At 41.4% G+C, this 27,279-nt stretch overlaps 1 protein-coding gene across 5 annotated transcripts in view; it reads right to left on the bottom strand.

Annotated features, from left to right (window-relative positions):
- Positions 1-27,279, bottom strand: part of HECW1 (HECT, C2 and WW domain containing E3 ubiquitin protein ligase 1) — a 270,071-nt gene that overhangs the window by 90,834 nt on the left and 151,958 nt on the right. For all 5 annotated transcript variants that reach the window (XM_074890150.1, XM_074890071.1, XM_074890307.1 and 2 more), the window contains 2 exons: positions 17,068-17,143; positions 5,002-5,171 (listed from right to left, as the gene is read on the bottom strand). In XM_074890150.1, coding sequence (XP_074746251.1) covers positions 5,002-5,171; positions 17,068-17,143 — 246 coding nt within the window. The remainder of the gene's footprint in view (positions 1-5,001; positions 5,172-17,067; positions 17,144-27,279) is intronic.

Genomic DNA, 27,279 nt, shown 5'->3' with positions numbered 1-27,279 from the left:
TGCCGTGAAGCTACCACCCACAAGGTTTTACTTGATCCCAGTGACATCTTTGGCAAAACTCATACTGAACTCAGGATCTGGATTTCACTGCATCTATATTGGATTTACACGTAGGTGTAAAGGCCTCCAAGTTTCTACAGCAGATTCTATTGTATTTGCCAGTAGAAGGGGGAAAAAGGTTATCCAAGTTCAACAATAAATAAGTAGTTCAATCAGTGTGATGTTCCCGTTGTTTTTTTCATTTTGGACTTCTGGTGAAATCATGCAATGATTCTGTGAGGCCATGGTAGGATGATCACCATCTAGTGCTCTGAATATTAGATCAAAATCAGACCAAATATAACCTGATTTAGTTTAAATTCATACTGTTGATTCAAATATACCAAAGCATCTTTAATGGTTTAACTTTGTTCTGGAAAGATTCACCTTTGGTCAAGTATCCACTGCTTGCATCACTCTAGGCTTGTGCTACATCAGGTAGCACCCATCACATCAGCCAACGTAAAGCCTCAGGAGAAGCAGAGAGTTAACATAACACCATACTGCATGATCTGGCTCTTTTGACAAAGCCTCTTTCAGTCCCAGTACTGCTGGGTTGTCCATCATGCACCAGTCCAGCACTCATGATCACAGAACCAGTGCCCGAGTTACAAATCTGCATCGTAAGAAAAGCAGTTACAAACTGTTTTTTTTACAAACAGCACTCAAGACGGTCATTTGCATTCATGTCATCTTGGCATTCTTGCAGGCAGCATCCAAACCCAATGTTTCTATCACTGATGACAGCCCTCTCTCCCCAAACCACCTCCCTCTGGCATTCAAGCCCCTGACTGTTTCCTTTGTGTTGGCAATCTGAAGAGACAGGTTACGTGAGAATTTATTCAAATGCAGTATTTTTGAAAGGTTGTGGGTTATCTGAGGTGTAGAGAGTACAAGTTACACACAGGAAAATACTGTAATTCTGTTTATCAGATCTGACACATTAACTACTATTTGTTAAGTGCCCTTGCAACAGAGTACTGAACACCTCTGCTTATACACACCAATTAATTCACCAGTGAAATGCAGCTGTCTTCAGAGTGATAAAGCAGCCACCCAAAACACTGTTTTGTGCCTCAGCTATAATTTACCAGTATTTGTTAAGGCTGAGGCAAAGAGACAAACAGTGAAGCTGCAGGGGGCTGAGATCATTTTTATCCTAGTATTGGGCTCCCACTTTAAGGCAATCTACTCTTCCAGAGCTAGAATTATTGGAGTAGAAATTCAGTGTGTTATTTAACAGATGATACTTCTTACTACTTTAAATATGCTGGATGGTTGCAACAGCCAATTTTTATAGTCATCTCACTGGCCATTCCTTGAGGCTGTCTATCCACTCACTAGTAAATGAACAAAAACTGAAGAAGCAGTTAGCTCAAACTGCTACAGTTAAGAAAGAAATACCATAAATGTCTAAGGGAAAGTCCAGGGGCCTGAAGTACTTTATCTGCAAAACCATCGAGTGAGGAACTACTTTTTAAACCACTTTGCTTTGTTGCTTATGAACCCCAATGGTCTCTATTGCTTATCTGAACTATCTACTGCTTGCTGACAAATAAAATCTTCTTAAAGGAGCTTTTTCCAAAGAATGTGACAGCAGACACATTGCCTCCATATGAAACAAAATGGACATAGTGTCATTTTTTAAAATATCAATATTAGAAGAGATACAATCAACATTCACCCTTCTCAATTCTACTAGATGTACAGAAGATCTGGGAAGTGGGCACTTCCTCCTGAGACTTCCTTTCCATTTTACCTCAAACCAGATAGGACAACTCACTCACTATGCTCTTGCAACTGTGTGGACAGCCAGCACAATGTCTGCTGAACCTAGGAGTTTAGAGTCAAGCTGTCCAATGGCATGTGGTTTCCAGGAACTCACTTATTTCATTTAGCAGTACAGATGTTGCTGAAGAATGCACCAGTTTGAAACTACAGCCAGGAGTAAGAAAACAAGCAGGACCATTAACCCTGATTCAGCAACAAGTTCCCTGTCTGAAGACACTTGCTACTACTTTTATTTTCTGCAGCTGCCTACTTCTCCTCATTGACCCTGCAGAGGCCTAGGCACCTTCAGTAGCTAGTGTGGATCTTCCCCAAAGTACTTATCACGTGTCATCATTACACATGGCAATATTCAGCACTTTGGCTTAGCAGAATCTGATGTGAACATGTGAAAACATAGAAACATCACAAAATGATGCCTCTCTACCACCTGTCTCAGCGAGCAATTCCCAGTGTGAGGGCTCTTTCACCTCATGCAGAGCCCTGTTGCAATTGTCAAAATGTCACATGCTATTCCTCAATTAGTAAAATTTTCCATTTCTTTATGTCCTCTGCTGCAAAGTACTGCAATACATAGCAATGGAAGAATAGCTTTAAGTCAGGATACTTGTGCTGAACAGTGTTTCAACAGCCTGTGAAATGAAGATCATCATCCATATCACATATTACGAGACAGAAAAAAATTGCCTGAGATATCATGGTGCTCCCAGAGTGTACCTATAATGCAGGTGGTTACTACGCAAATAGAACAACCTGGTAAGTATGAGGGGGAATACCAGAATGAATTAATATAAGTAAATGAGTCACCTCTCAGTCTGTAGGACTTTATTTTGGTGTTGAGGCCCTACAAAACTAAATCAACTCTTTCACTTCTGAATTTGCTCAAGGGTAATCAAGAACACATATAAAGATCCAGTCTGCAGATATCTCTATAGTTTTATTTCCCTATTCCAGATTTTTTTCAAGTTTAGCAGCCAAAACAAATTAGATCTGTCATTCAACTGAGGAGGGAAAAAAAAAAAAAGAACATCTGGCTTCTATTTACATATAGTGACAGAGAAGCTTAGGAAAGAATAACCCTTCTGAAATAATATATTGCCTAAAATATTTTTTGGGAAAACAACTAGCAACTGATCCATTTAATGAAATGGCTATGATTCCTCAACATTTTTCACTTTATACATTCACATCCATCAGTGACAAGGGTGGACAGAAGAATGCCTACCACCACGATTCAGCAACAGTTTGCAGTCTTCCTTCTTCCCTTGTCCCATAAAGGGACAAAGTTGAAGAAAATCAGGCCTAGGGTCTTCTGTGCAATAGAAACCAATGTGGGTTTTCAGTAACAAAAGAAAGACTTCAGACTAGCTGATGTGCATAGACTGCAACACAAAACAACAAAACATCTCAATATCAGCTGAAGAGAATGCAGGAGGAGAACGTGTTAAACGACAGCTCGGCTGTTTCAGACTCCCTAGCCACTAACAGGCTAACAACAGAAAGAGAGAAGCAGCGTGCCTGCACGCAGTCAAGAAAACCAGGGGGCTGAACAGAGAAGCTGGAAGCCAGCTGTGCTCTTTTGTTTTCCAATGTCCATAATTAGGCCATTTCATTGTTTCTCCATTTCTCACTGCCAAACTCCACTGGAAAAGAAATGTCAGCCCAGAAACAAAGCCATCCTGCGTGGCCTGAGAAGACACCCATGACATTTTATCAGGGCCACATACTCACTCTTTGGTTATTTTATCCTCCAGCAGTGCAAAAGGACCTTGACATGAGAACAAGTTACTTTGGCTGGGGGTTGTCTTTGTTGACAGAAGACTTCTGATCAGTACTAAATGCTTCTAAAAAGCCTATTTTCAGCCTCCATCAGCACAGCTGCTATATCCCTCTTTGGATAAGGACAGCCTGTGTGCCACCTCAGCAGTTATGACCACAGTCATACCCTGTGTCCACCTCTGAGTGTCAAGTCCTGGCATCCACACTTGGTGCCAGCTCCCACAATCCCACGTACAGAGTGTGACACACATACAGCAATCTTCCCCTTCATGCCTGCCTCCCTCTAGGCCTGTGTCTTATGTGCTTTACTGAAAGATCTCTGCCAACTCCCTGATCCTCCATGTCAGTTCCAGCTCCTCAGCTTGACCTGGGACCCCTCAGTCAGATCCATCTGATGCTTGGAGCCACAGAGAAGTTACAGCTTGGTGGATGTCTCACGACAGGGCCTTCCACTTAATTAAGTCCTGTTAGAAGGTGTTTTTCTCAGACTAGTTTCAAGGTTGTCTCCCCCGACCTCCCTCACGTAGGCTCACCTGTTGCATAACCTGACGTGGTATCTAGTTTCTTGACCATCCTCCTCCAGGTAGGAGCATTCAGTGACATTTTTGCTGTCTTTTTTCCCTACTCACACTTCCATGTCTATAGACTTTGACCTAATTATCCCTAAACTACTTTACAATTTCCATTTTAATTTGAATAAATCTATTTAGTTTATTTATTTACTTTTACTCTCCTGCAGTGGTCTGACAGAGAATGCCAGTAAAACACATCCATTATGTCAGGCTCCTTTAATTCCAATGAGATTCCTTATTCTTTGCTGCCTGTTGCCATTTCGTGTGTAATTTAAAAACAGCAGGCAGCAATTGAACTCTCAGATCTCATTAATACCTACTAAGCCCTTCCAACAAGAAGCAGCAGACTAGAGAGTATTTCTTCAAGGTGATGGGCAAATGTGCCAAAGTTGCCTTTAATTTACATTGCCACTGACATTTTTCAATCACATAGATTCTTTTTATTTGCATGCTATACTTGTTCTGCTTTATATAATGTCTCCTCTCTGTGTAAGAACACTATGACAATCTAGCAGCAGCCTCTCACACTATCCAAGTTTATTTTTCAATTCTGTTTTATGCCTGCCTTCAACAACTTCATAAATTACATCCACAAAGCACAACCCGTACTGGAAGTTTTAATGTATGATTCATCTTTGTAGCTAATTAAACCTTTTGCATTAAGACAAGAAGTCATGAAATACATCAAGCACAGTTAGGTCAATAACTATTTAGCCAAGAAAGGAATTAAAAAAAAAAAAAAAAAAAAAAAAGAAAGAGCAATACTGCCAGAGTCATTTCCATGTTTTAAGAAAAGTCTCAGCTCAATACTCAAACTGCTTACCTCTCCTTGCCAGATTGGGTTAACAGTATTACACATGATCTTTGATCTCTTCTCCTGTCCATGATGAGGAAGCGCTGGGAAGATGCTGTGTTTTCCAGGCTGGATGGAAATCTTCAGATAAGGATCTGGATTGAAGAACATTCCTTTCTTCAGACCAAAAGCCTGGAAATCTGAAAGAAGGTAAATAACCTGATTATTTTTCACATTCCAGGTATCTCTCTGGGATGTTATGAAAAGCACATGGGAAACTGGTAAGGAATTTAAGTAATGTGGCAGGAATATGAAAAAGCTCACTATGTTTCCTGTGAGGTAATGTAAAGCCAAATCCATAATGATTTTGTGATTTAGAATTTACAACTGATTATATAATTAAATTGCAAATTTTAAAACCTGATTGTGCAGAGTGATCTGGCTTCTAAACCAATATTTATGCAACTTAATTTAAGTGACCTGCTGATTTTTCTAAGGAGCTAAGCACTTGCTCAGCCCGACTCCAGTGGTAGGACTACTCTGAAAAAGAGATCCATTCTTTTAATCACATAGACATCACATTCAGTACCCAACATACGTCACTTCTAGGTATCAATTTTATCTTTCTATGAATCTTAGCTTTTAGGCCACTTTCTTCTACATGAGAAGTCATTTTACATTTTTTCCACTTTAAAACTGTCCCTTTCCTGTATATGTTAACTGTACCTGTAGTGACTTAGAAACACTCTTGTATATAATGTCCACATTTTAAGTAGGGCTTTCTAGCTGCAGAACTCCCAAGGAGTGTAATATGAGTCGTGCAGTCTAAAAACCCCAGGCACTTATTTCAAAATTTGCTCATAATGTTCTGAAGAAAGACACAAAGTCCATTATGATTTGTCCTTGTGAAGCCAATGAAATGCAAACCAATCTACTGGTATATCATTAATTTTGACTCAACAGCTACAAACTGAAGCCTCTGCCCTTCTCTTTTTCCAGATGCATTTCTAAGCTTTCTTAGGAAAATATAAGCACTTATTCCTATTAGCGAGTTCAGCAGCTAATTTATTTTCCACCACTCTTTGCGTGGATATTCTCCTCCTCTGTTTAAAGCTTTATTTCACATAGGGCTATAAGCACTGAACTGCATTCTGCCTAGTTTCTCTTGCTGTATTGAAGAAATACAAAGTATTAGTCAACATAGTTTCCAAAACTGCTTAAATGTATATGTCGGGGTCACCATTAGCCGGGGTCCTCATTTCTCCATGCGGGAACAGAAACGACGCAACACCAATGTGATGATCAGGTCGTCCATCTTTTTTTATTATATATATTCTATTCCTTTTCTGGTTACATTTATACTCTACTAAGTTCCGTACACGCACTCATCTATCTTCTAATAGGCTACAGGTCATCTACACATGCTGTTCACGCGCCTCTACAAGCATTTGCATTGGTTAATTGCAATTAGCACGTAAAGCCCCAAACTTGCCAAAACTCCCTTATCTCATACCCTGTTTTGCTCAGACTTGTGTGCTTTTGCTGACCACAGGTGTTTCTCACTTATCTGCTGTCTTGTGTGTTTTTGCCAGCCTTATTTTGCTGGCCTTGTCTTCATCCTTGCATTCTTCTGTCTGCACTAACTTTCTCCCAGCGTGGCCCAGACTCCTACATGTATACCCAAACATTCAATTTAAACATATATTTTTTCTTTTAAGCAGGTTTTGAAAACACTAATTCTCTTCTGATTAAAACCCCAATTATTCTGGCAGGTTGTGGGAGACCACGTAAGACCATCCAGGCAGATATTTTGGATGACTCTGAAAATCATACACATTCCACACAACATCAGCATTTTTTCTAGAAAACAGCTATACCACCCAGTTGTATTTTGCTTCCTTACCATATGGTAATAGCCAACACAATAAAACGTGCAAGTTAAAAGGAACTGGTTTTGTTCTGATTGGTTTTAATCATCTATTCCAGCACACAATTCATATTGCAGATATTCAAAAGCTGTTGGACAGATGGTCCTGAAACAAACTGTATTTTAAGAATCTCATTCTTGTGACATTCTCTAATTAACAAAAAATTGAGGATATCACTACTAATAGCCTATTTGAAAGTACTTTGCTGACAGTAGTACTACCATGGTCCTAGCAAAACTATCACACAAAGAAAATTATGTGGTTCAGACTGATAGCACTGAAATTTTTTTCTGAGTGTACAATCTCTATGTAACTAGCACGTAGTTCATCCATCAGCCCTGCTGAAATCCTATATGGCAAACACTTTTGCTTTGGAAGTTGTACTGTTAGAAATACACTCCAGAAATAGAAAACAAGATTGCAAAAGCACTATGAATGACAAGGCCCAGCAGTTGTAATAGTGTCAGGCTGCTAACATATGAGAGGAGAGAAAGACCTCTGGGATCTTATTTTCTTTCTCTCTGATGTTTCCTCAAAAGATTCTGAAACTGAAATATTTATTGGTGTGTATGTTTCTGATTTTTTTTCCTTCAAAGAGAGACCGCACTATATTTGGGTACCACTGTGCAAAGAAATGGTCTATTGATAGTCAGAAAAGAAAATAACTAGCACTCAATTATGTATACTTATATATTATGTATCATAAAGAACATACACATTATGATGACCTACCAGTCTCTTTCCAGTTATGGGAATTAAGCACAGCCATGAAGGTGAAGGTGCTTCTAACCTCAGCAGTCTAATTTTTATATTTGGATGAGAAAAAATAATTTAGCTAAACACACAGCTGGAGATTTTATTTGTGTCATTTTCTTGTTTAAATTGCATAATACAACAAATTTTGTAAAAATGTCGGTTAGAAACTTAAATTTTTAATGTCCAAAGAACGCATAGGGGTAGCAGAAATAGCTTTCTCAAGGACAAATATCCCAGTTATACTTACATATTTCACCACAAATTCCCAGCACCATGAAAAACAGAGCATCAAAAAATGCAAAAGCTCTGAATAAAGCTACATGGGCATCTGCAGATATTCAGAAGAAGTGCATTTAATTTGAAGTGGAACCTAAGGATGCTGTAACTGGTAACCAAAGGCTCGGATACTCTCTTACCACTGCTGTGTAACAGCCCAACAGAAGAATCCCAGCTATTCTACTTTCCCAAATGAAAATATTTCTCTCTTATCTGAATTGTCTTCAGAAAAAGCTTCTGAAGATATTAAATATTTAAGTGATAGTTTGAGGTTAACTGAATTGAAATCTTTGGTGAAACCAATGAATTTCAGAAGGCTTGGATGTGCCTTGCTGTACACTGTAGTTTCACAGTGTATTTCTTGGAGGCATACGAGGAAATGCTACCAAGATAACTCAGCTTTGCAAAGCTGTAATTTCCCCCAGTCTCTTAAAAAAAGTTATTAATAAACCATATGTCAGCTTCCCATTTACTCATAAATCACACTTTAGCATGAAAGAGGTTATATACATCTAAGAGTTTAATGTCAGGCCACGTCTCATGAAAGATGACAGAAGGAATGAATCCAGGTGGAGACGCAGCAACCACTCTTCCACTGTTGCAAATTTTCAGTAATAGTTAAGTATGTGCATCCTAACCCAGCTAGGCTCACTTCATTGCAGAAAAAATGGTTTATACTAACTGCTACCTGCTGCTGCCGCCAAGTGAATTATTAATTTCTTCCAAATTCAGGGCTTCCCTTCCATTTATGCTGCTCTCTGGGTGTCTGGGTGAGACCTAAGGAGGTTTTGCTTGGTCACTTGCATGCATGTAGCCTCTGTCCCTAAGATGGGCCCATAGACTTCCCTGTCTGCCTTGGAAAGGATCATTCGGAGCACATGTCATACGAGGAGCGGCTGAGGGAACTGGGATTGTTTAGTCTGGAGAAGAGGAGGCTGAGGGGAGACCTCATTGCCCTCTACAACTCCCTGAAAGGAGGTTGCAGAAAGCTGGGGATGAGTCTCTTGAACCAAGTAATAAGCGACAGGACAAGAGGGAATGGCCTCAAGTTGCGCCAGGGAAGGTTTAGACTGGATATTAGGAAGTATTTCTTTACAGAACGGGTAGTTAGGTGTTGGAATGGGCTGCCCAGGGAGGTGGTGGAGTCCCCATCCCTGGAGGTGTTCAAGAGGTGGGTTGACATAGCACTTAGGGATATGGTGTAGTTGGGATCTGTCAGTGCTGGGTTAACGGTTGGACTAGATGATCTTCAAGGTCCCTTCCAACCTAGATGATTCTGTGATTCTGTGAAACTTTGGGGCACTGATGACTGGATAGAGATGGAGACTCTATTTTTGTGGCAGTCTGGAAACTAGTGTGTATTTATTGGCAAAACAGGGAACCAGGAGGGGATATCAATTCCCACAGATGCAGCTCGAACACATCCATGTTTTACCATGTCTGATTTTGCCTCAAAACAAGTGACTAAGTTTTCAAAATGTCAGGGGAGAGGTATGATTTGAGTTTGTGAGTCACATTTTTGCCATGCTCAGCAAGGAGATTCTCCGACAGTGATGACTGGCAAAACTATAGTAAAGATGTTATTTCAGTTCCCTGCAGACATAGCGAGATACTGGTCCAGACCCATGCTCCCTGGAGGACCGTGACAGAAAAGGATGGAGAATCAGAGCGAGAACCAGAGTCTGGAGCAGTCAGTTTTCTAAATTAATTACATTAAGTCTGGTCATCAATCTGTCAGTAGTAAGTTAAAGAAGTTAAAGCTGTTCTCCCCAAGGGATGAGAAGCTTTTGCCAACAGCTGTGCAAGAACTTTCTTAGAAATAATACACAAAGCTATTCTGTGTAGTTCATAAATATGTCTCAAGAAGACTGAGTCCACCTAGTCTCTTGATGGTACATATTTTACTTTACTGAAGTAGACAGAGTCTACAAACCAGCAGAAGGCTCAAAGACTAATAACTAGCAGAGCTATCAGCTCTGAGAAACTGATATTGATATTCTAATACAGTTGGCAAATTTCTTCCAACAAAGGACAACAAGTACTACATGTCCTTCATGTTTCCAAGCACCATCCAACTGATGACAATAGATGTCTTGCAGCTAGCTATACTGACATTTGTGGGAAAGACTGTTAAGCCCCAGAAATTCTACGATCAACTCACTGAATTCACATTTTCTTATATAGCATACTAGAGTCAGGAAATAATACATATTCTTCATGATCTGAGCCACCTGACCCTCTGAGAAGATGAAGACATCTTGAGTTAGGCCAAACTTGCCCAGAACACATCTAAAAGCATAACCAATGAAGTACTGCAAAGTTATCAGGACACTGGAAAGACCAGAGGGTCACTGGAAAGACTACAGTCAATTTAGACTGTGATTTAGCTTGATGAACACCTGAATGGAATGTATTCTATGACCTGGTCATTAATGACAGAAAGTGGAAATACTGTCATCTCCAGCCACACTGCCCAGGATGCAGAAGGCAAAGGTGGGAACTGGGAGAATGAACCTCCCACTGTAGGAGAAGATCATGTTCGAGAGACCATCTAAGGAACCTGAAGGTGCACAAGTCCATGGGACCTGATGAGATGCATCTGTGGGTCCTGAGGGAACTGGCGGATGAAGTGGCTCAGCCACTATCCATCATATTTGAGAAGTCGTGCCAGTCTGGTGAAGTTTCCACTGACTGGAAAAGGGGAAACATAACCCCCATTTTATAAAGGGAAAAAAGGAAGACCCGTGGAACTACAGGCCAGTCAGTCTCCCCTCTGTGCCCAGCAAGATCATGGAGCAGATTCTCCTGAAAACTATGATAGCGCACATGGAAAACAAGGAGGTGATTGGTGACAGCCAACATGGCTTCACTAAGGGCAAATCCTGCCTGACAAGTTTGGCGGCCTTCTACGATGGGGTTACAGCACTGGTGGATAAGAGAAGAGCAACTGATGTCATCTACCTGGACTTGGGCAAAGCATCTGACACTGTCCCACACAACATCCTTGTCTCTAAATTGGAGAGACACGGATTTGATGGGTGGACCACTCGGTGGATAAGGAATTGGTTGGATGGCCGCACTCAAAGATGGTCATTGTGGTCAATGGCTCAATGTCTGAGTAGAGACTGGTGATGAGTGGTGTTCCTCAGGGGTCGGTGTTGGGACCGGCGCTGTTTAACATCTTTGTCAGCGACACAGACAGTGGGATCGAGCGCACTCTCAGCAAGTTTGCCAATGACACCAAGCTGTGTGGTGCGGTCGGAGAGAAGGGATGTGCCATCCAGAGGGACCTGGACAGGCTGGAGAGGTGGGCCCGTGCAAACCTCATGAAGTTCAACAAGGCCAAGTGCAAGGTCCTGCACATGGGTCGGGGCAATCCCAAGCACAAATACAGGCTGGGCGAGCAATGGATTAAGAGCAGCCCTGCGGAGAGGGGCTTGGGGGTATCAGTGAGTGGAAAACTGGATATGAGCCAGTAATGTGAACTTGCAGCCCAGAAAGCTAATTGTATCCTGGGCTGCATCAAGAGAAGTGTGGCCAGCAGGTCGAGGGAGGGGATTCTGTCCCTCTACTCCGCTCTTGTGAGACCCCCCCTGCAGTGCTGTGTCCAGCTCTGGGGCTCCCAACATCAGAAGGACATGGACCTGCTTGAGTGGGTCCAGAGGAGGCCACGAAGATGATCAGGGGGCTGGAGCACCTCCCCTGTGAGGACAGGCTGGGAGAGTTGAGGTTGTTCAGCGTGGAGAACAGAAGGCTCTGGGGACACCTTATAGTAGCCTTCCAGTACTTAAAGGGGCTACAGGAAAGATGGGGAGGGACTCTTTTATCAGGGAGGGTAGTGTTAGGATGAGGAGTGTCAGCATTAAACTGGAAGAGGGTATACAGATTTAGATTAGATTCAAGGAAGAAATTATTTACTGTGAGGGTGGTGAGACACTGGCACAAGTTTCCCAGAGCAGCTGTGGCTGCCCCCTCCCTGGCAGTGTTCAAGGCCAGGTTGGACGGGGCTTTGAGCAACCTGGGCTAGTGGAAGGTGTCCCTGCCCGTGGCAGGGGGGTTGGAACTAGATATCTTTAAGGTCCCTTCCAAACCCAAACCATTCTATGATTCTAGGATTCTGTCACCTTACTGAGATCCTGATAGTTCATGTTTCAAGGCACAATAAACCACCTTCAAGATTCATCACAAGGGAGTTGCTAATTAGGATGTCAATGGACAGCTCCAACATTTCCCTTCAGTATTCCTTTGTAAATTCCCAAAGAGCTGTCAGCTCGGGTTCTGACACTGAAAAAATGTACTTGAACGAGACTGGTATCTGGGTTGACTACCAATGAGGTAAGGTAATGGCCAGGGTGCTAATATGTCAGTGTTTCTTTTGTAGAGTGCACTTTGCAGAGCTCGACCAGAACAAGTACGACCTGTCTTAGAGGGCAGCAGTTCCTATACTGAGCTGAGCTACCTAAGACATAGTGGCGGCTTCAAAGGAAGTAACAACAAAACGCTGCTTGCTCAAGATTCAACAGGAGGCACATAGGTACTGCCTCTAAGCTATGTGCTTTTAAAGCAATAGAAATTATTGTAGCTACTAGTAGTGTAATAACCTTTCAGCATTAAGAGCACAGCAACATTGCATAGGTTTGGAAGTGCCAATTTGATTCATACAGCATTATATGACACTAAAATTTATCATAAGGAAAGTGAGCATGGATTCACAAAAGTATTGCATCTGGTACTAGATTTGAAGAAGCAAATATTAAGGAATTTTAGAAATCAAACAGCAATGTGCAGTGATAGGAAGTCTTAAAATCCAACACAGCAAAATAATGCAGGGGCATTGAGAAAGATACTATATAATGTACAACAGATTACTGACTTGATCAGCTACTGAATGAGGTTCTGCAACTGGTGATATGCAAGAGGGTAAATCAGATAATTCAAGCGTTTCTTTCTGCTCTCAGAAATCCACAGATCTACAGACAGACTCCATTTTCCTTTTAAAAAAGAATGTAAGAAAGAAAGAATTGGCTGGTGTAGCTGCACAAGGAGGTGTTTAAAGATCTGAGATTTTTAAAAAATGACTAAGTGGAGCAGATAAGCCAAAACATTTCTGTCACATGAGGCTCCCAGGCAAAATATTAAAGACAGTGGAAAAGAGGAGAAAATAATTTTTCTAGCTGGAAATGCTACAAGGGAAAATTAAAGGGATTCTCATTTGTGTAAGGAAGAGGCAACAGAGGTATCAGGAAGAAAATAGGTCTATTAATAAATGAAAAGTAGTAGAGACATTAATTATTCAAAAAATGGCTGAAAGACAGGCTGCCTTTTTAATTTCTTCATCAGGAAGGAAAACACAGAAAAAGTCTGAACAGCTAAAGTGAGCAGCTTAACACAGCGAGGGGGAGTTTTTATCACTGCAAGCAATTAACCGCTGGAGCAAAGTACCACCTCTCGGCATCCTCAGATCCGGACTACACGCCTGTCTGTAAGACATGTCTGAGCCAAACTCACACAAAGCTCCACACCACGGAGCAAGGTGGCCTGTGCTATATCAGATAATGGAGTAGTTGAACTCAAAGCCTTTTGAGGCTTTTAAAATCATCAGTCTAGAGCACTGCAGTACTTTGTAGGCACAGATGTACTGGAGGTGGTAGAAAGTCACCTTACCTTCACAGAAGTTCTGATGGGTAAGAAAAACTTGAGTGATTTGTAATTCAGGTTTATAAAGAATACATCTGGGCAAGTTAGCTTAAGTAGGAAAGGGCAGAAGAGGCAGGTTTATAGCAATATTAAACAAGTAAAATTTACTGGCTAGCGCTCCTGTTATAAAGTCGGTTGCTAGGATTTAAAAAAATGGTTGGAAGATAAAGTGTATTATATATCTGCATTTTGATCAAGTATGGTAACTACTATTGTCAGAATGACCCTTAGCGGACCTAATACTGGTTTCAGTTATGATTTATACTCTGAATTCCATAAACTGACAATTGATACTACCTGAATGTCTGGTCTGAAAGTCACACAAAAATAACTAACAATATTTCTCAGAGAGGTGCGGTGAAGTTAGATGCCTGAATGTTTGTGAAATATTCAGATCTTCTGGTCATTTGTTCCACAAGAACACTTATAAATAAAGAGTGTGCAAACACATGAGATATGTGAATTATTAAAGCTTGAAAGAAGTTATTTGATGCAACATATAGCTAGGAGGCGTATCATGCAAACCTCATGATAACACTTTCTAAATATACCAGCCAACAGAATGGTTTCAAGGGCTTTCAGTGAATGCATTATACTGCTGCTAAACGACGAATCTTCAGTGAAATAGCTGGTACATCTCGGGAAGCTTAGCACATTTCTTCTTTCTGTACTTCATGCGAGAGAGCTCTGACACTTTCAGCCGCCTTATCAGAAGTGTGACATTCACTGGTAACAGCAGAAAAGTCATGTTGGAAAGTAAATGCAAAGTGACTGCATAGCTTTCCTTAAAGACTGTATTTAATCTAGCTAAATTAGGCTTACAATATTTCTCTTGGTATTTTAAATAATGAAAGCTATAATAATACAGTCATCATATAAATGATTAAGAAGCTTAATCATGGGAAATTATCTTCTTTGAGATCAGTGTTGCTAATGAACCTATTCATCTGAACTAACCTTTCACAGGACCAACTTCCAGTCTCCAAAGAAGAAACACGAAGAAAACAAACCTCCTACTGACGTAACGGGAACTCTCAGCTATTTCTATTCTCAAGAAGCTAGCAATCTCCTTTTGCCTTGAAGCATCAGTTTATACTTTTTTCTTTGTTTGACATTTTTATTTAATCCAGAAATCCTTTCTCAGGCAAAACTTTCAGTGAAACCAATTGGATTTTGTCCAAGCAAATACTCAATAAAACTACAGAAAGAATAAAGCAATTTGTTACCAACCTTTAGAAAGAAACTGTTTCTGCACAGTTCATTTTAACATAGGGTCTCACTGGAGTGGCTAGGCAGTAGAGCAAACAATACAAGTCAGCTGAAATAGACTGATGTTGTTCAGCATTTCTTGGGATTTGGACTATTTCAAGATTTTTCTCTCCCATTTTAATAAACTTTCCTTTTTAAAAATGGATATGGTAGAAGGCATAGCTCTCCTTGCATTCTTTAAATGATAAACTGCTGAGTTGCTGATGGCTCTGTGTTGGTGCACCACCTCACACAATGGTCCCCAGGCAGACTAACGGTCTTACACCTTTTTTTTCTAATTGAAACTAAATCAACCATGATTTGGAAACCTAACCTTTCAGTAATAACACTGAAGGTGACAGTATACCAAAATACAGATATTGGAAAGCAGAAGTCTGTATGAGCTGAAAGGACTCACGACAATAGAGAGAGGTTATTGCTGTGATAGTAGTGCAAATGGAAAGGAATCCCAGTTCCTTCTGATGCCTCTGGAAAGCCTGGCTTGATGTGCCTTTTATTAGCTAACATAACAGATATAGGAATAGCAATAATTTAACTTTGAGAGAGACAACATTTTTTTGTTGTCGTTGATTAAGTAAGAAGATAATAAACAAGAAGATAACAAATAAATCCTTGCGATGTGTTAATCTGTTAATTTCAGAAAGACTGAAATTGAGCTCTTTTGATACCAAAGGCTTTTGATAAAATAATTGCGAGCTCAAAGCCTTTCAAATACCTGGCTGTGATGATGGTGTTAATATGGATGTGATATAAATGTAAATGAATTGCTTGTGAACCACTAAAATAAGACATCCCAAACGTATTACAAGGTATGTTTTTTGTATACTTTGAATCAAGCTGTAAATTAGATAGTTTAGTTTATAAAAGGGCCCACTGAGACAACAATATTTAACAGTCTCACAAATTATTACTCCTGACATCTCTTGGTTTACTAGGCCAAAGAATCTGAGAGAATGAAAAAATGTGACTAATTCTGGGCAACATTTCTGTGTAAGATTATTTAAGAACAAGAAAAAAATATTAGCTCTACTTCTTTATTTCTGTTGAGCTAAACCTGTGGTTTTATCAAATTGAAGTGACTGGGTGGGTGCTCAGTGTCCAACCTGGCAAAAAACCAGGATGGGTTAAAAGAGCCCCATCTAATGTCAGTCCAACCTGCCGTACAGCACATATAACCTCTCAAGAAACCACACTGGCCACATAATTTGGAAAAGCACTGACTTGGGCACTTAACATTAAAGACATATGGAAGTCCTAGTTGACTTTAACACAACTTAGAGGCAAGCTTGAAATAAATCATATGGCCAAACCAATCATGCAATGCAGTGCTTGTTCGAGTGTAGGACTTTATACAGAAAGCCCTATGCTTGTAAAAATCTTGGACTAGGGTAACTCATCTTCGTTATACTACTTCCTCAAACAATTTCCAAGTCAAGTTCAGCAACTTCCTCTTTGTCTTCCAGGAGCTAAAAACCATGGAAACCAAGTAGCAAGCATAAAACTCCAAAATGAGAACCTTGCTCACAACTACTCTCTTTTGACAAACTGATTTTTTCTACAGAAGTGATCTACAGATTGTTTTTACCAAAGCCAGATCAAATGGTCCGTAGCTGCTTCATGGAACCATGCCTTTAAAACCTCCAGTGACATGCCAAATAATGAGGCCGAACGTTCTTCCGAAAATGCAGAGGAGTGAGAGCAGTCTTCTGGCTCAAGAAGTCTGAGAGTCACTGTTGAGCAATACAGACAAGCTTCTGCACCATGGCACACGGATCTGCCTCAGCTCCAGACCAAGACTGTGGAATGTGCTCTCCAAGAAACAGAGGACTACCACAAATCACATTTTGCTCTGTATGTAAAGCGCATGCCTTTGATTGTGCTCTTCCTGACCTACATATACAGCACCACATTTAATCATAACAGGAAAACCTAACGTGGCCCCAAAACTCTACTGTAGCAAGACACGCCAGCACATAACTCTTGTTGAAGAAGTGTGACAATAACCATAGATATTAATTCTTTGTCTCAGCATCACTTCTAGAGCAATAGGCAGAAAAACATGCATAAATATATACATATGTACATATACATACACATGTACATGAAAGGTTTTAGTAACTCTGGTTTACCACTGTCTGAGCTTAAAACTTTCACACTGGCAGTGACTCACCTGACAATGAAAAACTTATCAGTCTCCGACTTCCTTGTCCCTGGATTGAATCTTCATTGGTGATGCTTTTAAAAATCTGCTGGAAGAAAAATAATTGTGAGAGAGAGTAGTCTCCAATAACTCTTGACCAGACAAATTGCTTAGTAACTGCCTTTTTTACAGATTCTTAGTTTTACAACTAAGAATCAATTAGATGACCATTAATCAAAACAGTGCTTTTATCCAGGTAATAATTTAACCACTAGCAGCCTAAGACATCCCCTCCTGGATGCTTTTGCTTAAGAAAATAGAATGATACAAAAATACTACTGTAATTTTAATATAGCAGTTCCTCACTCAAAAAGGAACTGCTTATTAAACAGGAGATAAAAGTATTGCGTAAGGATGGGGATGTGGCTCTCACCCCTAAAAACAACTTCTGTCTTTATAACATCTTATTACTTGTTCCAGAAGTTTATTGCGTACACGTGAAAAAGACTTCCAAAGAGCTTATTAATACTCTGTGCAAAAAACAACTGTGCATTATAATAACAATAAGCATTGAGAGTGATCGAGGGGGGAAAAAAAATAAAATCAATAGATGACCCTTTGTGCTCCACAGTTTAGGTTTTAATGTCAGTCTTTGGTTCGGCAAGTTTACTGGTGGGCTGCTGTTGTGCAAATTAAGACCCCAGGCTGCATTCTGGCCGTGATCAGAACTGGGAAGCAAAACCACCTTCGAGTCAATGTCTGGGGCATCAGCAGGAACCCACCATCAGCAGTTCTCACTGCTGTTTTCCTGAACAGAGCAGAGGAGATGCCATTGGGAGTCAGGCTCCATGTTCAGCAGGGAGGTGGTCCTACTATTACTACCTCCCACCGACTTTGGAGTTGAACCACGTGCTGCTGTGCTTCCAGGAAGCCGCAGCTCCTTGCCACTCTTGCTGTTCAGCTTTTAGGTAAAAAATAAAAAGAGCATTTATGCAGTGAAGTTCTAGTTTTTGCCAGAAAACAGTAACTGAAGTCCCACTCAGCTGTGACTCATTGCTCAGTGTATTAAATATTGTGTATTCAAGCTTAACTTAGAAAACAAGCTGCTCTTTGCCCCCAGAGAGTGCAAAACCTGGGCAAGGGGGCACTGCAGCCCAGCTAGCAGGGATTAAACAATCTTGTCATGATTTTGTCCAGGACAGTAACTGGGCTAACTGACCTAGAAATATGTACATTTGCAAAACATGTTCTTTTTTCCAGTCATTAAACATTTCACGAAGGTTTTTAGATCTGCCACGAAATCAGTATGAGCAGTTTAACAGTCTATATTTTGAACAGACTAAGGTGGATCTGATGGGGTCCTGCAAATACCAGACTGTTCAAAACTTAAAAATATGTTGCTATTAAATGACCCTTTTGGGGCCATATCAACATCAGGGAAATTGTATCAAGACAGTTATACTAGAGTACTGTCACAAATCCTGATATAGGCAAAGCATCCCTAGCATGGCCAAACCTGCACCAGCAAAGCTTTCCATTACACAAAGAGAGTAGTAACACATCCAGCCCCATAAGTGAAACAACAAAACCTGGCACCGTCCTGTCAAGTTCTCACCCCTCAGTCACACAGTTATGGGGCCTAAAAACCAGCCCTGCCAAGTAAAAAAAAAAAAAAAATCTCTGTAGTTTATCTCAGTGTAACTCTCTGAGATGCAACACCACATCAAAATGCTAAGCCTTTTGATAATGTCTAGCACTTAACCTTAGTAATGTGAAACACACCACCACACTTTTTTGAAGCTTTTCTGATTTTCTTGCTGTCCAGGCAGCCAAGAAAGGGAATGCTCAGCAGAAAGGCTGAGGGAGAGAGGTGCTTATCGTTGAGCTGAGACCTGGGATGTGCCATTAAAGACTTAATTCAACTGAGCCAAACGCCTCCTGTATAGCTCTACCATCCCAAATCTGTGCTCCTCGTCCTCCAGTGGTCTGGCACCACTGCTCTGCCACTCTCCCTCAGGCACAGCAGAGCACGTGCCACAGGGGGGTCAAGAGCAGGTATGTGTTCTCTCTCAAAGGAAGGAGCAATTATGCATGGATGTACCCAGGGAAGGATATTAGGAAGGCCAGGAAAGTGATTATACTTTAATATCGGTGTTTCAAGGAGTCAGAAGAAACAGTAGGGGATGAAGGGAGAAAAGTCTCCTGCCATTAGGTCAGATTTTTTGAAAATAAAAAAAGCTATTTGCTGCAGTTCAGATTCACCGTTTTCCAACGCAATACCATACTGTCCCCAGTAGTGAGGACAAGGCTGAGAGCACTTGATGCAGGGCAGGGCAAAGGAGGGCACACGGCCACCAACACACCAACGGTCACCAGCCACAACACCAGCTGGGATTCAGAGTGTCTTCAGGCCTGGGATGGGGAAACGCATGCATCATACTCTTCCTGCTTGCCATTTACCATGAAAGAAACCCAGACTGATTTTAGTGGCTACAATATAATTACATTGGGAGTTTTGTCACTGCAAGTAAATCTTGAATTTAGTCATCAGGCGGTAGAAATCCCTCTGTCTTCTCAACTGCCACTTAAAACACAGTTAGTTGACAGGAAGACAACATTCATCTCATCACTTGACATTCTATGGGCTTGAAGTCCTTGATGTGAAAAGGAACAAATGTGATTTTCCCTCAATAACTTTGGTGCTCTTTTATGCCCTCGAAGCGAAAGCTCAATCTGAATTAGTTTAATATTTTTAGTTTATAATGTCATGTTTGCACATTGTGAAGCCTAGCCTAATTACTTTTACAAGTCTTGCTGATAAGAAACAGGATTAATATCCTTTTATTACGTGCTTCTGTCACATCTAGACATGAAGAGATGGGACATGAACTGCAACTTCAAATCTCTCAGAAAACCAAAGGCTTCCTGAACCAGATTCAAACCTCCTTTCACTTTCCTTGCTTGTAATCAGAACCAGTGTCATTGTCACCACTGGGAGTGCATGCACTCAAGCAGTTAGAGAAGTATTGGTACTTCCTTTAAAATATTCTCCAGTAAACACACACTGTAAAATCTCTTCTGGTCTGCTACAGAGTTTCCCAACCTCTGAAGCATGGCAAAAGACAACTGTCAGAGCCTGTGATGCCTACCTGCAAAACATGAGGAGGTACTTGAGGCCAAATCCAAGTCTCTCAGGACTTGCTGAGCTCAGGAAAAGGTCCACTTTGGTAGCACTTTTCATTTTTTCAGCAGGGGGAAAAAAGAAGACAGAAGGAGATGACTGAAAGCTAAAAATAGTGGTCTTGTCCTAATATCACTCTTCCTTGTGAGTAGTTCCTGCAAATGCTAGAGGGAAGTTACGTGACCCTGAATGAGAAAGGAGGCAGGCTTCACACCAGCAAATGGAGCCCTTGAGACTCCCTCCCTCTCTAGCCACGGTATGTGCTATGAAAAAAAAAAACCCACTTGAGAAATCCCAGAGTACTACAGTCCATCAGCTCTTGCTGAGGCAAAATTCCAAGTGCATCACTAAAAATTTGTCTAAGCAGAAGCTAAGAAACAGAGAGTCTCACAGCTAATTCAAGGTAATTCCTAAAATACCTTACCCTTCACCAGTCTACCTAGATACACAGAAGAGTAACAAGGACAACACTCTTGCTCCTGAAAGTAGCTTACAGGGCATGCCTTGGGTGCCCCTATTCGGCCTCCCTGTACCTCTAGGTTATGATGAGGCAAATACTTTTGGACACATGTACGGTATGAATGCAGGTCTGGAAGAAGTTGTAACTGTGTTTATCTGGTGCTGTACTAGAAAATCTGGTTTTAGGCACCACAGTGATCAGTTAAGAGTTGCAGCATGCTGGTAAACCGTGCTTTGAACCACTAAGTCCCTTTTAGCATGTCTGTATATTGTGTAGCCCAACTTAATTATTTTAAAAAGCCCTGCTGATACAAACCGGGATTAAATATGATTTTATTACATGCTTCTACCACAGCTAGACATGCACAGTTGACAAATACAAACACTTACTCCTTTTCCCACACACAGCACAGAAAACCACTGTTATGCCTTAGTCTTAATGTTCTGTAACACTTTCCTCTCCAGAAAGGCATTTTTGGCTCTTACAACCACACAAAGAGATTCAACAAAGCTAAGCAAATTTTCTTTTCCCGTAAATTCTGGTTTAAGAAATCTTACTCTTCACTGACAGCCAAAGCACTTCTGTATCAGTAGCTTCTGCTGCAAAAGAATGATAACATTTAATGATCTTAACTGATATAAATCCTCTCACACAGGCCGGTGTTTCTTACATTTAAAACAGAGGAAACTACAGTGATATTGAAAACAGTACCGCACTACCTGTTTGTATTTGTTGACTTTATGTGGTGAATATCGTGGAAGTGACCTAATGCTCAATCCAATCAAGTTCCAATTTTAAAAGATGTTAATTAAAACCTAGAATATTTTACACTGACAGCACAGCTTGTAACTACAGTAATATTTAATGCAGGCTAAATAGTCAGGTCCTGTAAACTGGCAAAGCTGTAGCCTGGACCATATTATCTATTCACAAGAGCTTCTCTTTAAAAAAGCAGATCTAAGAACATATCAAAGCATTCAGAGGGGCTCAAACCTCCAAGCAGTACTATCCAAACCTGTATGGAAGATGGAAGTCTGCAATGAAAGAAAACTAGAAATTACAGAAGTACAGTAACAAAGTATTTTCTGTTTGTATACACCAGCTCTGAGGATGAAAAGCAGACGACGAAAGCATTGCAAAAAGGGAAGGCTGTAACCTGTGCTTGATTCAAATAATAAAGGAAAAATAGTTTCAACTCAGTCCCAAATTGTGCATCAGCAAACAAAAAGTATTGCTAGATGTGTCAGAGCTAAAGACATGGTGTTGCAGAGCTGGGGGAAAAGACAGTAACTGCCTGCACTATGCTTGCTTCAAGCTCCAGTTCTCTGTTACCTGCTTTTTTGAGAGCACTAAACCTGCCCTCAGATTTAAAGCAAAATAAATAAGGTTAATAGCCTGAATTCAATGGTCAGGAGCAAAAGAAGCAGCTGATGCTTTGTTCCATCTCTTTCCATCTGCTTGTATCCCTTAGTTCATCTGAGATGCAAGAGGGGTCTAAAACTGACCAGCACAATGCAAGGGCAGAGCACCAGCTTCCACTCTGCACAGCTTTGCTGATCTCAGTTTAAATCAGCTTGGAGCTATTGTTTTAGCAGACCTGTGTGTACATGGCACAGGTGTCAACAAGAGTTTCTCAAAAAACTATTCTCCCCTAACATAGTTCTCTGTTGGCTTTTACTGTTGCCCTCTTGATCTCACTGAACTCTTAATATTGGGACAACTCTCTAAGCAAGCTCTTACATTACTGTCTAAGCAAGGCTTACATTTTCCACAGCTCAGCAGTGAAGCGTCTTTCCACAGTAAAAGAATGTAAGACATCATTGCAAGTTCACGCTTCATATTCTACCATCCTCTTTAGAGGGGGAATTCCTCAGCAGATCTGCAAATGGGTGAATACTCCCATTTCCTCCCAAGCGCTGAATTCAAAAAGAAATAGTTTTTGAAAAAAAAATGTCTAAATAAACACAGATTAAGCGCTTCCTTTCTCTCTGTCACTTGACTTCTTCCACATCTTGGGAATACAGATCACAGTGGGATGTAAGGGGCGAATTGTGAAAGGAGCAAACTGAGACCTGAGCTCCATGACTGTCACTGACAGAATTACGGCTATAATCCCAGGCACCACTTTGAAAATCTAGCCCTAATTAGTGGCAGTGCTTCAGCTACAACCCTCAGTTACCAGAATTATCCAGCTCTTGAATGCCATATATTCCACTTATCCTGTTAGCTTGTTAAGCCACTGTGCTGGCACTGTAGTATTTTTCTACCAGGTGCTTCCAAAGGGCAGCCAGTTTCCCCAGCAGCAGCCTAACTCCCTGCTGGGCTCTCTGCAGCCGGCTCACAGCCCTGAAGGACTGTGACCACACACATGCAGAGTCTTCCCCGAGTGTGACAGTCACCACCGTTCTAGCCTTGTGATACACCACCTTCTCTATGCCATTCCCTAATTAAGGGCAGAATTTGCCTTTTGCAGGCATACAGCAATTGCCCTCTGTCTTCAGAAAGCTCCTTTTGCCTCATCTTGCAGCAGTGTTTATTGATTACTCCATTTATTCCCAGAAGAGAGAAGTTTTTCATTCCAAAACCATCTCTCTAGAAACCTTTACAGAAGGTACCAAGGAAGTGAGGAAACAATTTTCTTCCCATTGAAAATGTTACAAGTTCTTTCAGCACATTCTAGATAACAAACTCTGGCAGCCAAACTAAATTACCAGAAAAAAATTGCTGCATACTATCATCAGTAAAGTCCTCTAGAAGGCAACTATCAACAGGCTTATGACAAGAGGTCATTCAATGACAGTATGTACCGAGTGTATGAGGTCTCCATGTTGGCATGAAGATATTTCATATTCCCCAACCTGCCCTATGTGGGTAGAATGCTATTTCAGCACAATCAGAAGCTACAGTAGGGTCGTTAAGAGTAACTACTGCTAATTAAAACAAAATCGAGGACTGAGGCAACAAATCAGTATCTCCCACAGAGTCTAATATCTTTTTCTTCCAAAATTTTATTAAGTTCAGCTTTTTAGTGGTTTCAGCAGTTCTGCCTAATAAACTTTGGCTTTGGCAGCAGAGGAAAAGCTTTGATTAGAGATTCTGATCTTCCTTCACTCTTTGAAACTTCATTTAAATAAACTCTTAGATTTTCAGATACTTAAACACAATCACACATGCATGTGGATGGGCTTTGGGTTGTGCTTTCTGGGTCGATGGCTGGACTATATCTAAGCAGAAGCCACTTTTTCTTTATATGTAGCAAACTTCTAGGAAGATCCCTTTCTGCAGCATATCTCACCAACTGCTCCCACATTGGCTCTGAGGCTGCATGCTATCTGATGCCAGCGACCCTTTGAGAGCTAACAAGTCTCTCAGCAAGTTTAAAGTGGTCCAAAGGATGACAGCAGCTTACAGGGCCAATGGGCAAAACAAACTCTGGTCGAGTTAGCAGGGAAGAACGCTCCTTGCAGTTGCTAAACTGATTTGTGCTTCCCAGAGTTACCATCATCCAGAAAAAAGCCTCTCAGAAAATCTGGGTTTATGATCAGATTTACAGCAGGCAGCTGCCTAATGCAGGACAGGATTGGCCCTGTAAACCTGACAGGTCCGTACACAGAGTATTAATGTGCTTAAGCACTCTGACAGCAACAACTGATGGCAATTTTCAAATATTATCCTCTCAGCCCCTACACCCACTGAAATAACTGGGAGCACTGCCGTTGACAGGCGAGATGGGCCCGTTTGGCACTGTTTGGATCCTGGAATTCTGCATAAAATTTGCCCCTGTTGATTCCAAATTCAAACCTTTCAAGAAAACATTTTGTCTGTATGGAGAACTAACAAATCGCTGCTAATGCCTTTTATCTTTGTACTACGAAACAATGAGAGTGATCAAAACATAGGGCATATATAGTGGAAATACTCTAAACTCCTGACACATCCACAATGTCTTTGGAAGGCAGGAAACTGTGTTAGACAGCAGTCTGTGCTTCCTGGAAGCCTTCATTAGAGCTTCAGAAACTCCTCACTCTTCTAACGTAGTTTGGATGGGACAAGTACATAGATGTGCAATGCTCATGTGTGTGAGAGACAACCATATCCTTCAGCTAAGCTGTATTTGAAGAATGGCTCAATGCATCTGTCTTGCTGTCAAAGAGTCTGAACAAGGGAATCGAGTCAATGACCCTTTACACCATAAAAGCAGCAGCAAGGCAGTGAACAATGCCCATTCTTCTAAATGAATGCCCCAAATACCAATTCGCTATGAATACCATTATTTCCAGAAGTGAGTTACAGACCCTTACTTTCAACCTTGGATCCTACTTCAGGCAGAAATGAGGCAACTGCAGAGATTTATAGTCTGATTTAAAATGTAGAGAAATATCTCTGCTACTTCAAATGTCCCTTGGTCCTGCTGAATTATTAATACAGCCATTTCAGTCCCTGAGCACTTTTCTAGCTATGATGGCACAGAAAGGGTAAAGCTGAGAAGAAAAAAAGAAAAAAAAAATCTCCTTTTACAGTATCTACAGTCACTTAGTTAATGCAGCCTCATTCATAATGTTTCTCCTGTGTATCTTTTGGGAGATCCATTAGACCCAGCAGAAATTGCTTATCCTATCTCAGTAAACGCATGATGGGGGGGGGGGGTGGTGGTTGTGTGTTTGTGTGGCTGTTTTTTAAAAGTTTTTCTTTTATAAAATTGCTTTTGTTTTCCTGTTTGGCTACTGCTGGCTACAGCATTCAATGTTTTGTTTTTCTTAGTTTGCTGCTTTCTATAGCAGCAGGCTTTAAAAAGTCAGATGCCTTCTCCAGTGTGGTGGGAATATTGATTGTAATCAAACTGCCATAGAATAACCAATATTGGAAGAGATCTCCTGAAGTCATCTGACCCTTCAGTCAAAGCAGGACCAACTTAGAGCCGGCTACTCAGGGCCCTGTCCAGCTGAGTTCTGAGTATCTCCAAAGATGGAGATACCACAAGCTCTCTAGGAAACCTGTGCTAAAGTTTGACTACTCTCTTGAGAAAAAAATATATTCCTGAGGTCTAGTCAGAATTACCCTTGTTGCAACTTGTGCCTATGGCCTGCTGTCATTCCACCATGCACTGTGATTTCACCATGAGTCTGCCTCCTTCTTCCCTACGCCTCTCCCATTCCGTAGGTAAAGATATCAGTAACATCCTACCTAAGACTTCTCTTAAAACTAAACAAACCCAGCTCTATCTCTGCTACTCTTCATGTGAAATGTCAGTGACCAATCTGAAGGATGAAGAAAACAGGGTCCAAACTCATCTTGAAAATTACTGCGGTGGGATGTTACAGCAAACTTGAGGTATGGTAACGACTTCTGGGAGGAAGCAGCATTTATGAAGTCCAGTCTCCAGTAATAGCTGAATTCACTACAGCAATCTGGACATCACAGAAAGCCTCGTGAAGGGTTTGGCCTGCTGCATATTGGATGCAAAAGACTTCTGAACATAAAGTCATTAAAAGAGGGGAAAGGGCTGACAACTAAGTGCAGGAGTGCCGTCGCTGCAGAGAAATCATTAGCTACAGCATGTATAATGATGTAATTCTTGTAGATCTTAATAAATAAATCATATCTTAGCAACAGCGGTGTTTTGTGTTGCATGTGTCAGTTTTGATGGAGATCAGTGCAGCACTCATCTCAAACACTTCAGTCAACCCTGGAAAACCGTTCTGTGGAACAGACCAAGGCAACGTAGCGGTTCATACCCACATGGTCCTCATCTAGTACTCATATGGAAGAGAAGTGGCTCCCACCCCCACGCAAACTCTATGTCCCTTGCTCCCAAGATCCCTCCCCTTGCCAAACACGCTCACATGAAAGCAGGTGCTTCTGCCCAAAACATCTCCCCCTCTTCCCCACCAGGCACATCCTTGCCCTCTGCCAGGCAAACAGCCCCTCCCTTCCTTCTGTTCCCGCACAGGCAGCCCCCACGCTCACTTGTCTGCAACTGTATGTGCAGCGATGGAGGAGGAGAGGAGAGGAGGAGAGGAGAGCAGAGCTGGGCTGTTGCTGCTGCCATTGCTGGAGCTGGAAGCCATGGTGAGCAGAGGCCAGTGCTCTGCCACGAGGCTGCCCTTCCAGCAGCATCTCCACTTTGTGCTTCTCTTTCCTGAAGAGCAGAAACAAAACTTTCTTGGTCAGCATCCAAAACTCTGCGCTACATGGAAGCAGGTCTGATCCAGGCCACCTCCTTCGATCATGCCCCCTTAACCAGTTGGAAAGAGGTGAGCAACATGATGTTCCCCCTCCCATCTTGCAGGCAGGCTGTGCTGCCAATCTACACTGAGACATCAAGGATGACTGCTGAATCTGGAAGTAATTTTCAACCCCTCTGAAAGTGGTAACAGTTTGGCCACTGACTTTATGGCATTAATATTTTATCTTGTTCCGCTGCAGCAGTGTTATATATTCCTGAACTGCAGGACACTGAAGCAGCCTGTGCTGACCCGCCATCAATGATGCATCACTCAGTCAAAAGTGAGGATGTCATGAGACAGACTTGGCAGTATCTCCCTCCATTCCTCACCCTCAAAGGCACAATGGAAAAAGAAATGTGCAAACCCTGAGCATC

Source organism: Strix uralensis, chromosome 1 (assembly GCF_047716275.1).
Source record: "Strix uralensis isolate ZFMK-TIS-50842 chromosome 1, bStrUra1, whole genome shotgun sequence".
NCBI lineage: Eukaryota > Metazoa > Chordata > Aves > Strigiformes > Strigidae > Strix > Strix uralensis.
This window is presented reverse-complemented; position numbering and strand designations above follow the sequence as displayed.